The sequence below is a fragment of the Tympanuchus pallidicinctus genome, unplaced genomic scaffold, assembly GCF_026119805.1.
Source record: "Tympanuchus pallidicinctus isolate F22 unplaced genomic scaffold, pur_lepc_1.0 scaffold6, whole genome shotgun sequence".
NCBI lineage: Eukaryota > Metazoa > Chordata > Aves > Galliformes > Phasianidae > Tympanuchus > Tympanuchus pallidicinctus.
Genome location: NW_026294780.1, coordinates 30,740,091 through 30,755,354, shown reverse-complemented (window position 1 = coordinate 30,755,354; position 15,264 = coordinate 30,740,091). Strand labels below are relative to the sequence as shown.

General features: G+C 37.2%; 1 protein-coding gene across 7 annotated transcripts in view; it reads left to right on the top strand.

The window, feature by feature from the left end:
* Window positions 1–12,409, top strand: part of LMO7 (LIM domain 7) — a 128,681-nt gene extending 116,272 nt beyond the window's left edge. For all 7 annotated transcript variants that reach the window (XM_052705807.1, XM_052705806.1, XM_052705805.1 and 4 more), the window contains 8 exons: window positions 1,504–1,569; window positions 1,916–1,981; window positions 3,903–3,955; window positions 5,115–5,346; window positions 6,233–6,505; window positions 7,803–7,911; window positions 9,240–9,342; window positions 11,683–12,409. In XM_052705807.1, coding sequence (XP_052561767.1) covers window positions 1,504–1,569; window positions 1,916–1,981; window positions 3,903–3,955; window positions 5,115–5,346; window positions 6,233–6,505; window positions 7,803–7,911; window positions 9,240–9,342; window positions 11,683–11,705 — 925 coding nt within the window. In that variant the 3' untranslated portion in view covers window positions 11,706–12,409. The remainder of the gene's footprint in view (window positions 1–1,503; window positions 1,570–1,915; window positions 1,982–3,902; window positions 3,956–5,114; window positions 5,347–6,232; window positions 6,506–7,802; window positions 7,912–9,239; window positions 9,343–11,682) is intronic.
* The last annotated feature ends 2,855 nt before the right edge of the window (window positions 12,410–15,264 follow it).

Below are 15,264 nucleotides of genomic sequence, written 5' to 3'. Positions count from 1 at the left end.
TCTTGAATGGAGTACTCTATTAACCCACTTCTTCTCATTTTTAAATAGATACAGATAAAGTAATTGTCACCAAATCAAAGATGACCTGAAGCACTTAATATGAAGATTTGTAAAAACTCTAGTGCAAATTGAGAGCCAGTAGCTCAAAAATACAGGGCTTTCAGAAGAAATAACAAGTTAACTCTTTTCTAACAAAGGCATGACTGATTCCTCTATCATTTTAGTTCAACAGTGCAGCAGTAAGGTTTAGTTGTGCCTGTGTGCTAATTTCTCAATGAAAAGCATCATCATGTATGAGTTAGCAAATATTGGCTTAGGTATTGTATTGTGTTGGATTTATCCACTTTGAACATATTTATCCTTGAGCATTAAAGTGTTTCTTCCATTACCACCTTCATCAGCTTGCTTAAAATTAATAAATAAAATAGTTTATAAATGCAAATTTTTGCGTAGAAGTTTTTTGACTACTGCTTCAGATGTCACAGGAGATCTGCTGTGATTAATGCAGAGATTAACGCAGTAACTTTTCCTTGTTTCTTGTGCACTTAGCTTACTGCCTTGCATGCAGCAGGCTTAACTGTTTCCCTTGAGGATTTTTCCCTTTTTTTGAACAAGCAGTAAGAGATGACTGAAGATAACACATGATTAAGTTATATCTTAGGAGAAAAAAATACGATTCTAAAATTGCATATATTTGCTGGGGAGACTGTGAGATCTGGAGTTTCTTTAGCTCATGGTGAATTACTTCTGCTGAGCAAAGCAGAGGCATGGCTGTTACAATTGGTTGTTCTTGGCAGCTGCACTGGGGTATCTCTGTAGTTTAGCTTGCTCCATTTGCGAGATAACAAGGCATTGTGCAGTAACTTGTAAAGCTGCTGTGATATCTGCATATCTAAATCCTTGATATATGCTTCAGTCTCAGGGAATATGATTACTTCTGAGGTTGCTGCAAAAGGATGCATGTTGCTGAACAAGGATGGCTGTGCTGAGTAGTAAAGGAATAAGTTCAATCAAATTGGGATTTTAAATAACTAGTGCTAAATGCTTCCATTACAATGATATCCAGAGATTTGGCTTGAAATCTGAAATACTGCATAACTGTACGTAAAAGCATAATGCTGCAGAGAGCTGATAGCTGATACTCAGCTGATGGCAGAGCATTGAGACTGGGGACAGGCAACTGGAAGAACTTTGTCTGTAGAAGTTTGCAGATGTTTCTCTATGGATTACAGACTGCAGCCATGAAATTCACTAGAATATGCATCTAATTCTTGGAGAACTTCTGTGTTTGGACAAAGCTTATCTTCTGGCTTTGAAATAGATGAGATAATCACTGTCATATATTGATATTTTTTCAGTGTCCTAGTCTGTTTTTAATCTTCTCCCTCATGTTTTCATATTTGATTAACATCTGAACTTTGTATTTTCTGTATATGTATATTATTGCTTCAATTTTGAGATTGTTTTAATAGATAATTGCTTTTATCTGTATGTTGCTTCTAGACGTTATGAGCGCTATGAAGTATCTAAAACAACAGAGAACCAACCTGGCCAACATCTCATTGACAGGTGAGAAGAAGTGCAATCAATATATAGGTAGAAATATCTTCGGCAATAAGTTTTAAGCATCCAGGCATGTAAAAGTTTCTACTCCTCACTTACAAAAAGATAATTTCAGGCTCTTTTTCTAACAGCCTTTCTTTTTCCAGCTTCTTTTTTTTTTTTTTTTTTTTTTTTCCTCCTCTCCTTGTATTTCTGACTGATAAAATTAAGGCTTCTTAGATCTTTGTGTTTCTGAAAGCTTTTGTCTGTTTACTTAAGGATCTGTTTTCAATATTTTTGTCAGGAAATATTTACAGTTCTATGTATATCTTTGTACATAAAGATAGTGAGTTTTTTGTTTGTTTTTAAATAGGCGTTACGAGCGCTATGAATCTTCCAAAACCATCGAGGAGCAACCTGATCAGTCGTTTTCTGACAGGTATGTATGATACTGAATTTAAGAATAGATGGTGGTGATATAGGATCATAGAATATTCTGAGTTAAAGGCACATGTAAGGATCACCCTTTATTGTCTTCATTGCCTGCCTTTGGACACTTTGATAGTTCTGTGTCCTTCGTATGTTGTGGAACCCAACCCTGTCCCCAGTGCTGGAGGTAAGGCTGCACAGCACAGTGCAGAGTGAGACTCTCTTTGTCAGAAATCCTTGAAACTTCTGATCAGCTTTGGCCATTGGCAGCTGCTGCAGTTTTTATGGTCTGTTTTTGTATTGAGAAAACAAGCAACCAACCAAACTCTTGGCAAATTACATGCTGTGCTGTAAACAAGAGTTAGTCAGTCAGTCAGGATTTTACTGGGAGAAGCAGAACTATAAGGAAGTAAATATGTGGGTGGTATTGGACTTACCTGTCTGGAAAACAATTTCTTGGTTGTGTCATAGTGTGCTGTACAAATTAAGGTGCAGTCATCCCAATGAAGATTGTGAAACTTACAGACAGCAAACAGGGAAGGATGTGACAGACAGCAGCAGCATATTTATCAAGATGTGCTGATAAATGTGCCACCTGCTAAATGTGCCTTGTTTTGTGTGTTTTTTTTTTCCCTGTACTCATTTCTACAGAATGTACTAGCTGATGCTGTTCCCTGGACTTACTGAATAGACAGCTTTTCTTCTAGCTTTTATGTTTTGTCTATGGTTTAGAAAATGCCGTATTAGCCTAAATCAGAATATTTCTTTTCAAGCCTTTGTTGTAGATGGCATCTCACAGTACTGAAAGATCATGTCTGCTGTGCATTTAGTTAATTCTTGCTGTTGAAGTAAGCATGCCTTATTTTACATAAAGAGTAGCCCCAGATTTTACAAGGAACCCATAATGAATTTATCTGTATATCTAATTTCAAAAGCTGCATGCACTAGATAGTTATCTCTTGTGTATGTGTATGAGGAAGACACTCAAGTGCTTAAAATCAGCCCAGACAAGGTCAACCCGGTCTTTGGATCTCCTGCTTAATAAGAACTGCTGTGCATTCATTGCATAGGTCCCTAAGATGGAACAAATAATCAAAATGTGGGGAAGCAGAAAATTTGGTGCAGATTGTTTATGCATCCTTTGTCTGCAGCCAGAGGACAAGACTCCCTCAGTATATTTTTATGCATCCAGTACTGTACTCATAAGCACACTGCAGTAGCAGCTTTGAGCTGTGTACTGAGAAAAGACTTCTGTTCCTTTCTGAAGTGTTTTAAACAAGAAATCTGGATGTGTTACTTCAGACTAGTAATACAGCACAGAGGTGTTGCTGAAGATCCTGTGTAGTCAGAAACTTAGCTTTTTGCTCTTTGCCTTCCTATATAGAGAATGGCATCTCTTGGCTAAAACTCATTAAAAAATTATGCTGCTGGGTATAATCAGTGAGTAATAAGTTTCCTGAGAACAATCTGAGTGCAGTGTTTGAGGAGGTATTTAGCTTACAGTCTAGTGGTGTGTGCTGAAGTGTGATTTAAGTTACTCATGAAATTGAATCATTTATGAACTTGCTTTTGAAGTTATTGCTTCTTGACTGTACTCTTTGGAGAGCTTCCACAGCGAAGGGACTTTGCTTTGAACATACTTTTGATTAAGCAAATACAATGATCAGACCCTCATACTTTCAGCTGAAGCACTGGGAATGTTCAATACTTGATTTCAGCTTTCAGTATGTGGTTATCTATGTTGTGCAATACTGGCACCTTTTTTGACACTTGAATATCCTGTTAGTCTTTGGTTTTTCTTTGTTTACTGGATTGTTTTTTTATTGCAAGCATTTGATCAGAAGGACACTGAAAGAAAGGGGCTGTGTATCTGTAGTCTGCACTAAGATCTTTATCCTTCTTGGCTGAGTGAATGTTTCCTGTATCTTTAGGAATAAATCCAAGTCAACTTCAGAGCTGAATGAATTCAATGCAAATAGAAATAGTAAGTACTTAATTTATATTATTTTTTATACTTATTTTTAAAACAGGTGTATCAGGAGCAGTTATCCTAAGAAAATTAATTAGGAAAGTACTTTTTCATAGCTGAATGATGGTTTGAATTTTATACTATGGCACAATACAGTGAAGCTCTAAAAACAAGAGGATATTCATACCATCAACTGGATAAATATGATTAACTCCTGTCTTGAAGTAGTGCTGATTGCAAAGAGATCTTAGATGCTGAAGATTTAGATGATTGAAAGCGCAGAAGATGAAACTTATCATGCCTGTATATAATTGAAAATGCTTCTTCTCCTGATACGTTGACTTGGCTTGGTATATGCAGTTTTTTTTATTGACTGATGTTTTCAACACGTTTGCCATTTTCAACTTTTGTTAGCTTAAAAATAACACAAGTGAAAATCAGCTCTTGATACTGTCATAGTGGCTCTGCAGTTTCCTGGACTGTGCTTTGTTGCTGTCTTTCTTGAGTTGTCCATCAGTTGTTACTGCTTCTCTAGAATAAAGAGTGAGGAAGGCTATCTAAGTATTATAAAATAGAAAAATTCTGAAAGCTACACCTATGTCTAAAACATGGTTAATAAAAGTAATCATAAAGTAAATGGCGCCATAGAGGAAATATTGTAAATGGACAGCATTGGTTTCACACATTAAAGCTCAGTCATTGAAAGTAACGGGAGAATACGCTTCCACGGTATTTTATAATGGTAATGGATGGCAATAAAGTTAAGAGCGTATATATAATCAGCGTTGTATTGAAATTTAAATTGAAGTGACTTACTGTTGAGTAACTATCTTAATTAGATGATCTTACTGTGAGGGATAATTACTGGGTTTAGAAAATAAAGAAAAAAGTGTTGTCCTCTAACTGTCAACAGAGACGAGAGAAAGAGGGCTTGTTGCTTTCCTCTTTCAAAAATTTAAACAGGTATTGAAAGGTCTTTTACTGCATAATCTCATTTCCACTGGTTAGTTACCACAACATCCAAGTAATAGACATTCTGTGTTAATTTTTTTATATAGACATATACACAAATGTAGAAACAAGCTTGAGAATGTGATGATGAATGCTTCTGGAGTTATACTTGGAGTACTAGATGCTTAACAACTGCTTTTGTGCCTGTGTCTTGTCCTAACAGATACTCAGAGCAAGCATTCAGAGAGGTCCTGGAACACGAGCGAGTCACAGAAGGGGTCTCAGAAGGAGCCTCAGAAGGAGCACAACCTGTCTGCAGCAGAGTTAGAGAGGCAACAAATCCTTCAGGAAATGAGGAAGAAAACATCTCTACACACAGACAGCAGCTGGATTAGGCAACGCAGTTCCAGTGTGCATAAGGAGCCAATCAGTCTGTACAGCAGTAGTATGAGGAGGTAGGAATCATGTTAAAAATTAATTTTGTCTCTCATCAGATATTTTTGTTTGGTTATTCTAAACTTCAGCTCCTATTACAGAGCACTGAAACAAATCCAGCATGTAAAAAAGCTTTAAGGTAAACTGAATAGCAGTGCAAGTAGAAGAAGGTAATTGTATTCCAGCTGGGATTAAAGAGTTTTTTTGCAAGTGTGTTTGTGTGTGTGTATGGTCTGCAAATAACTGTTGATTTCTTGGCTGATATAACAGCACTGGAAATCGGTAGTACTGACAGATGTGCCTAAGAATTTCAGTAAAGTAATTTATTGTGGAAATTACTGTAGCTGAAGAGTATAACACTTTAACAGAAGTATTGGATCAGAAAGTCTCGAGTTCATTTCTTTCTGTAAGTAATGTATGAATATTGGGTTTGTCACTTAGGAAACACTTGAGTTATCAGTCACGAGAATGTTTGGCTAATGGGCAAGCACCTTCTTCATAGACAAGGTGGCTGTCCAGCCTATATGGATTGTTATTTTCAATCTGGTATCCCTTAAAGACTACAAAAACAAACCCACTAACTGAGATCTGTTGCTGTACAATGGATTCTGGCATAGTTCACTCTGATAAGGCTGCAGCAAAGAGTGTTTTACTGTACAGATATCAAGTACTACCTCTCCTTCACTTCTGTTTTTTTAAATTCCCTTGGGACTAGGACTGAACACAAAGGATAATTTGCAGTTCAAATATTAAAGTCGGTGTGTTTAGAATACCCTCATGATTAGACAAATATATTCATGCTAGAAAATCTTAAAAGTCATAAAATATTTTTCCTTTTTGAAATCAGAATATAGCTCTTCTTCATCTGTACTACCATTTACATGCATATATGTCTCTGTGTTACAGAGGGGAGTCTTTGGACAATCTTGATTCTTCAAGAACAAGCTTGTGGAGGCACCACTCGAGGTTGAACCAGTCCTCCTCCACTTCATCTCTGTCCTCTAATCAAGATCACAGCCGCCCAGTGTCCACATCAAATCGGGCCTATATGTGCACTCCTTCCTCTGCCAAAGTACCTCCTGTGACCACCTCTGTGAGAGCCCCACCTGCATCCCAGGCAGCCCCGCGGGTGCAGTCTCCTGTTTCTGCTTCCCAGCCAGGGTCGCAGATGCGCAGCAGGTGAGTAGGTGCCCCTAAGCTGGGAAGACACACGCGTTAGGCTGTGCTGAAGAGCGGTCTCTGTAGATGCAGTGTTCTGCAGCAGCATTTACATAATATTAATTAACAAGTCTGAAAAGCACCTGCAGTTTTCTTGGTGAATGGGACAGTGGAAATGTAGGCTGGTATGACTTCCCTGCTCCAGTCATACAGAAAATTCCTCAGGTTTGTCATCAGTGCTTCACATAGGTTAAGAAAAATGAACTGGAATAATAAATCTCCAGTCTCAGAGCTGTATGCTGGTTACTTAGTAAAAGCCTACTCCAGTTGGCATTTCTGATATTTGTTTATTGAGGTGTGTTTTAACAGCAGATTTCTCAAATGCACACTTTATGGCTGTCATATTCATTTCTCTTCCCCTCTTCCTGGCATTTGGTCCATCTCATCTTAGCACTCAGGAATGCTCATAATCCATGACCCTGGAGAATTACAGAGTAGGATGTTTTTTTTCATCTTGGAGGAGAAAGCAAGGATTGCAGCCTATTTTGAAACAAAGTGTAATTTAGTTGTGATAGATAGCTCTGCTCTTTTATATACTTGAAAAATTTTAAAAACACCTTGAGATAAGATCATCCACACACAATTACATGTATTGTATTTAACAGCACTGTAAACATAGTTACACTAACTCTTAAACTCCCAGACACTTTTTGATAAATTGACTTTAAAAAAAAAAAAAAAAAAAAAATTTTACATTCTTTTTAATGTAAAAAAATGACCTACCTAAACATGTGTGCTTATCTTGTTCTCATTTCCATTTTTTGATTTGCTAACAGTTTAGTAGATCTAAGGAAATCTAGCTCTGTATTGCTCACGTTCAAAGAGTTAATACTGTATATTCAGGACTAGCCTCCTGTTATCTAACAAGATGCAGATGATAGGACTTGGGGTGCTAAAAAGTAGCCTTCAGGATGATCTTCTGCAAATAAGAAACGAGGTAGGAACACAAAAGCAGTGTGTTTTTACTCTCTAAATGTAATGCAGTTTCAAGTTTATTTGTAGAAGGTATTTTATACAGTGAAATCTCTCCCAGGAATGCGACAAATTTCTTCATCTGTTCCTATGTAACTGTGATCTTAATTATAACACTTCAGCTTTCCCTATAATATAACAGTATTCCTCTTCAGTTTATTTTCCTTGAGCAGCTTAGTAGTCCACTTTTTACCAGCATGTTTTTGTTTTTAATCTCAAGAAATCTTTAACTTTTTTCTTTTAAACCTTTTCAAGCTGGTTTAAAGGATATTTGTTCTGTATCTAGGTCAGTCAGTGGGAGGAAAATCTGTTCATACTGTAATAACGTTCTGGGCAAAGGAGCAGCCATGATCATTGAGTCTCTTGGTCTTTGTTATCATTTACATTGTTTTAAGGTGAGAGCTGGGAGTAAAGCTGTGAAGAAACAGGAACTAATCAGAAGCACGCATGGCTACTCAGTGTTATGCTCACAGGGGCTCTACTAAAATCACCTGCTTTGCCTTCTACTCTGAAGTGTGTTACCTGCAGATTTCCATGAGGCAGTCCTATCTGCAGGCATTTAGCACTCAAAGTTAATGAGAAGGGATTTGGAAGTATGTGGTCATGCTGACTGTAAGACCACATACCTTTCTTAGAACTGACAGCAAAAAAATCCCATGTAGAGAAATCAGCTGGGGGCAAACACAGAAGAATAAATTTCTTTTGCAAAAGTTGTAAAAGCACTTGTAGTTCCCCTGTCTGAGGACTGAATGAGGAATTACTCTGCTTTGGAGGTGCCATTTTACCTTCCATTTTCTGTGGCTTTAATAAAGCCCCTTCTGTGTCTCACTCAATTATCAGGAGTATTAAAAGAGGTTGACTCAAAGATCTTCCTAGTGCTGCCCAATGTGGATAGTAGTCAATAGAGGCTGGTCTTCACTCCATGCCTCCAGAACATATATTCTGAACGAGGGATCTACCTGTAGATCCTCACCTACATAAGGCAATCAAATTTCAAATTTCTTCTAAAATGTCTTAAGATTAAGCGAATGATTAGCCATCCACAAAATTCATTTCTATTTAAGCAGACACGTTTACAGTAGACAGTTATTTTCATAAATTCTGTGAGGATAGTGTTAGTCTTTTCAGAAGTGGTTCATATCCGTAGCAAAGTTTTATTCAGCCACCACAGGTAAATTGTTTAGTGTTAGTCTGAAAGCTATCTAGCCCTTTATTAATGTGTTAAAGAAAAATGAAATTGGCCCTTCTTTCCACATAAAAAATTTGCTTCTGTGATGCAAAATCAGGAAACTGTGGGACACACAAGTTTGAGTGCCGAAGGACTGAGGACCCCAGCACATGTGCTGCCATATGGAAGTCTGAGAGAAGCACACTCAGGTGTTCTGTGTCAAAATCATTGTTTCCATCTAGGCAACAAATTCTTCCTTGTTGAGCTAGCTTTCAGAGAAACTGAAGTTCAAATTCAATTTAATGAACTAATCTCTAAATGGTGTCTGGTCTTTCTTTGCTTAGTTGGTGTATCTCTGCTATCTGTTGTCCAGTCGGTGCGTTAAGATACTTCCTGAGTTGATTGCATTTCAGTCCACTAACTGTTACACGTTTGCTTCTAGTGATTGTGGGTTTATGGTACAAGCTTTGCTGGATTTAATCCAAACTCTCTTTTGAAGAATTTTGTTTCTTCAGTATTTTGTAAGGAGTTGTTAATTACTCATCTGTCATGCAGTGCGTTGCCTGTGAATGTGACCTTGGGGGATCCCGCTCTGGAGCTGAAGTCAGGATCCGAAACAACAAACTCTTCTGCAACGACTGCTATCTCAGATTTAAAAGTAAGGCAGCTTGACTGCAACATGCATGAGTATGGTTGTTCTTGGTGCTGTGTTTGCATAGCTGAACCAGAAGATAGCTTTTGTGCTTTACTTTACATTGCTGTGTTAATTAATAGGTTCAGAAAGGTTTGATTGCCAGGTTCTGTCTTTTTGTAGGGTAGTCATTCTAAACTTCTAACGTCCTGGTAGCTGTTTTTACCACCTTGTTATTGAGTAGTTTCAAACACAACACAGCGTAATCATCTTGCTTTCTTCATAGATCTGAGAAAATGGTGTCAAGGAGTTGTAAGTTGCTGAGCAGTCTTCTCTTGATAGCAGAGGAGTCTTTTTGAAAAACTGTCTACATTGATTTAAAAAAAAAAAAAGTAATTTGAGTATGTATTTAGTTCAATTCTAGCACGTAATTGGAAAGATATTAATTTATCCTATGCAGGTGGCACAAATGCTGCTTTCTTTTTGCGATGCTATTATTATTTGAATTATAGGTCTGTGATTGGTTATTCACTTAGGTACAAGTTCAGCAGGAATTGGTTTACTTACAGATCTTAATTAAAAGGTGCAGTATATATTTTTTCCTTTATTATAGTTTGCAGAATTCTGATTTACTGGAGCATGATGTTAAGGCTTTGAATAATAATGGTGATGTTTTTTTTCTGCTGTCATATATGATGGTAGACAACCTCCTAGTTTTGAGAAGCCTCTGGAATTTGATATAACTCTACTTTTAGATTTATATACTCTACTTAGAAAATAAGGAATTCTTTAAAGTGATTAAATTCAGCTAATGGAAAGGGCTTCTGAATGATTTCCTGGGAAACATGTGCGTGTTTCTACATGAGCTGGCACATTTTTCTCACTGTGGTCCAGAAGGCAGTGGAGGAAGCAGATACTCACGCTACAACACATGAGCAGGACTTGGGCATCTGCTGGCTGAGAACCCAGCTCAGAAAAAGAAAAATGTTGCATCTGATGCTTTTGCAGTTTTCAGGCTCTTTCTGGCTTGGAAATTTTGCCTGCACCACAGAAATAATTGTGTGGTTGCCGAAAAGAAAAAACCCCACTACTTGATGCTACTGGTGCATTCACAGAGGCTAACATTAGGTGCAGGGAAACCTCTGTGATCAGTGGAAAGAAGAAAGTCATTACCTTCCTTCTGAAGAGCACTGGTGAGATCTCTCCAAATTGCTGTTCAGAGAAATTTTTTGTTGAGAACAAAACCATGCCAAAGTGACCATGTTCCTCTTTAAGGCACCCAAATGTGTGAGCAATTCAGTCTGGAGCCTGCTCATGTCATTTTAGCTTTCCCTATCTTTTCTTTTGTATGCAAAACTGCTGGATGAGTTTGATAAGTTTGAAACTAAAAGAAGTCGTCTTATTTAGTCCCTGATATGGTAGTATTTTGTGATGGCAATAACCAAAAATTTTATCTCAAATCAAGCGCAATTTAGTCTCTCTCTGACATTATAGCTTATAAACTCATGATGTTGAGTAGCCTTTCAGGAGAAAAGTTAATCTGTGAGAAGTAGTTGTATACCCTTCCCGTCAGACTGCATCTTCCTGGGTGAGTGGGCACCTCAAAACATAAGTTAGCCAATGGGAACTTGTTGATAGAGAATGAAAGAGCAAAATCAGTGATTTGAACAATACAAAAACCAGCTGTATGAGTGCTGCCATGAGAATATGTACTGGCAATGCAGCACTGGTGTGTAATGCAGATAACTATGCAGTTAGTACTTCATGACACCTTTTCTGATGACTCATTATTTTGAAACATGAATGTACTGGCTAAAAGGTTTGAAAAATTGTAGGATTAGTAATATTTGAAATGTATTTTCATGGTTTGTTTGCACAATTTTATGTTGATTTTATGTTTTAATCTTGTAAAATTGCAGTGAAACACTGATGTGTTGGCAGATGCCCTTAAATATGTGCAGAGAGACTGGATAATAAACTTTTAAAAACATACATATTGCTATAGTTACTTAGGAAATCTTAATTGAACTGTTGAAGTGTAAATTTAGGAAAAATAAAAAAGTGAACTTGTCTTCGTGTTAATACTAAAAACAATTCCTTAAAACCTGGGTAAGGTGCATGTTCTGTGGAAAGTTATTTGGTCTTAAATATTTGCAGTGCTATAGTTGGATTAAGCTCAAATTTGTATTGTTTATGACATTTGGCTTGCTAGACTCAGAATGTATACCTTACTATGTGTTACTGTGTTTTAATCAATATGGTAATACCATTATCTGACAACTTTTAAGTGGAAACTTGAATTTTTGTCACTATGATTCTTCAGCAGCTAGAATTTAATTACAGTTTCTTCTGTTTCTCTCTTAACAGCTGGACAACCAACCTCCATGTGAAGCAAACCTAGATATGAAACCACTGTTGCAGATAGAAGAAGAGGTGATTGCTGCTGATGTAGATCTATAAATAGATATATTGTGTGTGTTTTTTCTAAAAGTAACTCTTCTGCTTGTCTAGTCTTCATAGCAATGCATTATATTCTTCATATAACTGTATTTTTATTTATGATAAAGTAATTGCAGTAAGGAAGTATCCGGGGAAAATGCTTTCACTTTTTCAGCTTCAAGTACTGAAAGCACAAGGGAGAATAAGTATATTTTCGGTAATAACTTCAAAATATTTTTGAGGCTTATAATCATCTAGTTGACTTTCCAATGGTATATGAAGAGGGTATTTTGTTTCTAAGCTCTTGAAATGAGCATTAGAGAAATACTTAATATAAATATATATTTGCAATTGCTGTCTTTATTTTTGACATATACTGAAAGTGAATTCTCTAGGTTAATATGAAGCTGCGTTTAAATGCACACAAATGTGTTTGCTTTCCATACGCTGGTTTCTAAAATTGTGCTTTTTTGAAACTTAAATACAAAGAATTACCTGCTTGCTCAGTGGTGAAGGCATAATATTCCATGGAGTACATTTAAGGGGAAAGAATTCTCTTTTCCCTTTTGAAAAATGTAACTATCACTTTTTCCCTCCACAAACTAGTTGTTGAATTACAGTATATTTGTAAATAAAATTTCTGATGTTGCATTTATTAGAAGCTTCTTTCTTTCTAGCAAAATGTATTGGTAATGTGTTGAGCTGAATTTATTCGAATATTGTCCTGAGACATCATTTTAAATGCCATTTAGGCTTAAATTGCCATCCTAAATATGTGTAAGAATAATAGTTATTGCTTTTCTATCTTCACACCTGGTAGTAGACTTCTAATTTTATACGTAGTCCTGCTTTCAAACTTCTTGTGCTCTTTCTCTTCAGCTTTTAAGAAATGGTGACACTGGTTCTTTGTGCTGTGTCCCTAAAATAAGATAATCAGAAGAGGTGGAAGTTACCTGGGGTTTCTAGCTGTGATTAGAAATGAAGCGCCAAAAATATTCTGGATTAGATTCTGCAGCTTCTGAAAATACACCTCAAAAGAGCCCTGGGGGGGTTTTCATCAGCAGCTCCCAGATTGTATTCATCAGTTTCTTTCCCAAATGCTTGTGTAGAATCATACAATGGTTTGGTTTGGAAGAGACCCTTGAGATCACCTACTTCCAACATCCTGATATATGCAGAGACACCTCCCTGAAGAGGGCAACCACAGCCTCACTGGGCAACCTGTTCCATTGTCTCACCATCCTCACAGTAAATAATTGCTTCCTAATATCTAGTCTAAATCTACCCTCTTCAAGTTTAAAATCATTTCCCCTTGTCCGGTTGTTACATGCCCTCCCTCCTCAGTTTTCCTGTCGGCCTCCTTCATGTACTGGAAGGCCGCTATAAGGTCGTCTTGCAGCTTTCTCCAGGCTGAAGAGCTCCAGCTCTCTCAGCCTGTTCTTGTAGTGGAGGGTCTCTGGCTCTCTGATCATTTTTGTGGCCCTCCTCTGGACCTGCTTCAACAACTCCATGATCTTCTTGTGTTGGGGGCTTCATACACTATTCATGCACAAGTTTATAGCATTCTGTATCCGTCACTGTAAGCTGCAAAGAAGACATGACAAGTGGACCAGACAAATTTGAGAATTTGAGAGTGTGGTTTTTTTTTTTTTTTTTTTTTTTTGAGGAAACCAACAAAGAGGGATGGCTGGGATGTGCACTACAAATTGTTGCAAGGAATGGCACGAAAGCAGTTTGTAGCCCCTTCGTCTCAGGAGCTTACTGAGAACTAGCAGAAAGAGACTGTGGCTGCAGTAGTTGAGGGCACCAAGGGAGGATCATGTCATTTTATTGTAGTGGATTACTTCATTTATATGGGCCTCCTATAACACCTCCCACTTTTAACTCCACCAGTCTCCTGGTTTGTTTCAAGTTTTGATCTGAGCAGATGAGTTGTTTCATCAAGGAATTACCTGCAAATCAATGCTAAAGCACAAAGTGCTAAACATTATTTGCATATGTTTTTTTATAAAAAAAGAAGTCTAAAATGTCTCAACAGCCCAAATTTGCTCAACTCCTTGCTCAACCTCTTCTGTGATTTGGCCTTGGTTTTTTGTATTCAGTTAGTGTCTTATATGAAGTGCATCAGAAAAGATACTTTGTTTGATTTCTACTACTGTGGTAAGTAATGCTAGATCATGTGAGAACGTGGTGATATGAAGATCCTAGACTTGGAATACACATAATTGAGGGATATTCACACAACTTGCTCGCACAGCTGCATGGAATCTTGAGCCCTCTTTGCTGCTGCTGGAAGAAGATTGGTTCCCTGAGAGTCACCAAAACCCATACTGGATGTTGACCCATTTTGGATATTAGTTAGGTCACATACAATTGCATCCTTTTTTGCAGATGCCCTTTTACACAATCAGGGCAGACTGAGGCTGTGAATAACTATGTCCTGTCCTACCAGTAAACTTAGGATCTTTGCAAAAAAAAAAAAAAAAAAAAAAAAAAAAAGATATTTCATCATCTTGTTCCAGCTTGTTTACCTGTGACCCAAGAGCAAGTGGAATGCCAGTTTTAGTGAGGTTCAGAGAGCTAAAGTTGAAAACCTCAATTTGAAGTTTTTTCTCATTTAAGAGGCCTGGTTAGCAGAGACCCTTTAAATCTGTATTTTCTAAATTGAACTAGTTAATGCGAGCAAAGAAAACTCACACGGAGTGGAAGAGGCCTAAAAACTCACGTTATGAACATTGTATTTGTGTCTTTTGATACTCGTTAAACTTGTTGATGAGAAGTTCAGCAAAACCAGTTATGCACTAGCAACACAAGGTGGCAGTGTGTAAATGCAGCTCACACAATAGAGAGTCCTGTCTGTGGTTTTAATCTTGCCGATTCTCCTCTTTCTAAAATGCTGTACCTGAAATTATCTCTACATTAGTGGTTGACATATGGAGAAGTGCTTAGTCAACACGAGGTTGTCAAGAAGACCAAGAAAGCCGAGGTATCAAAACTGAGTAAGAGCACATCAAGGCTATTGATCAAAATGTTTGGAGAATGAGACTTTCTCCCTACAAGAGAACACATGTTGCAGTTGCAAAAAGAAAATGAGTTTGTTTGTTTGTTTGTTTTTAATGAGGGTCACATTTATTAAATGATACCAAACTGAGAGTTTTAAGGAGGATTTTATTGAGAGTTCTAAAAAAGAACAATCTCTTAGGCTGGGAGACAATCCCAGGCTTCACATTATGGAAATGTGATGTATGACTGAACCTGAGCAGTCTGACTTGACTTTGCCTGCCAGTTGGTTAATTAGCTGCCACTTCAAACAGTTATAAGTAGGAAGAAGAGCAAAAAGAACATGTCCTATGAAGAAAAATAATCTAAATGATTCCTTGAGGAGCATTTTGGTGTATCTTGTTAGATTCTATTTACTTTTTTTTTTTTTTTTTTTTTCCCTAAGATGCTGTTCAAGGAAGAAGAATCAGTCACTCTCCTTCCTTTCATTAGCTTCAGTTGTTCTGTTTA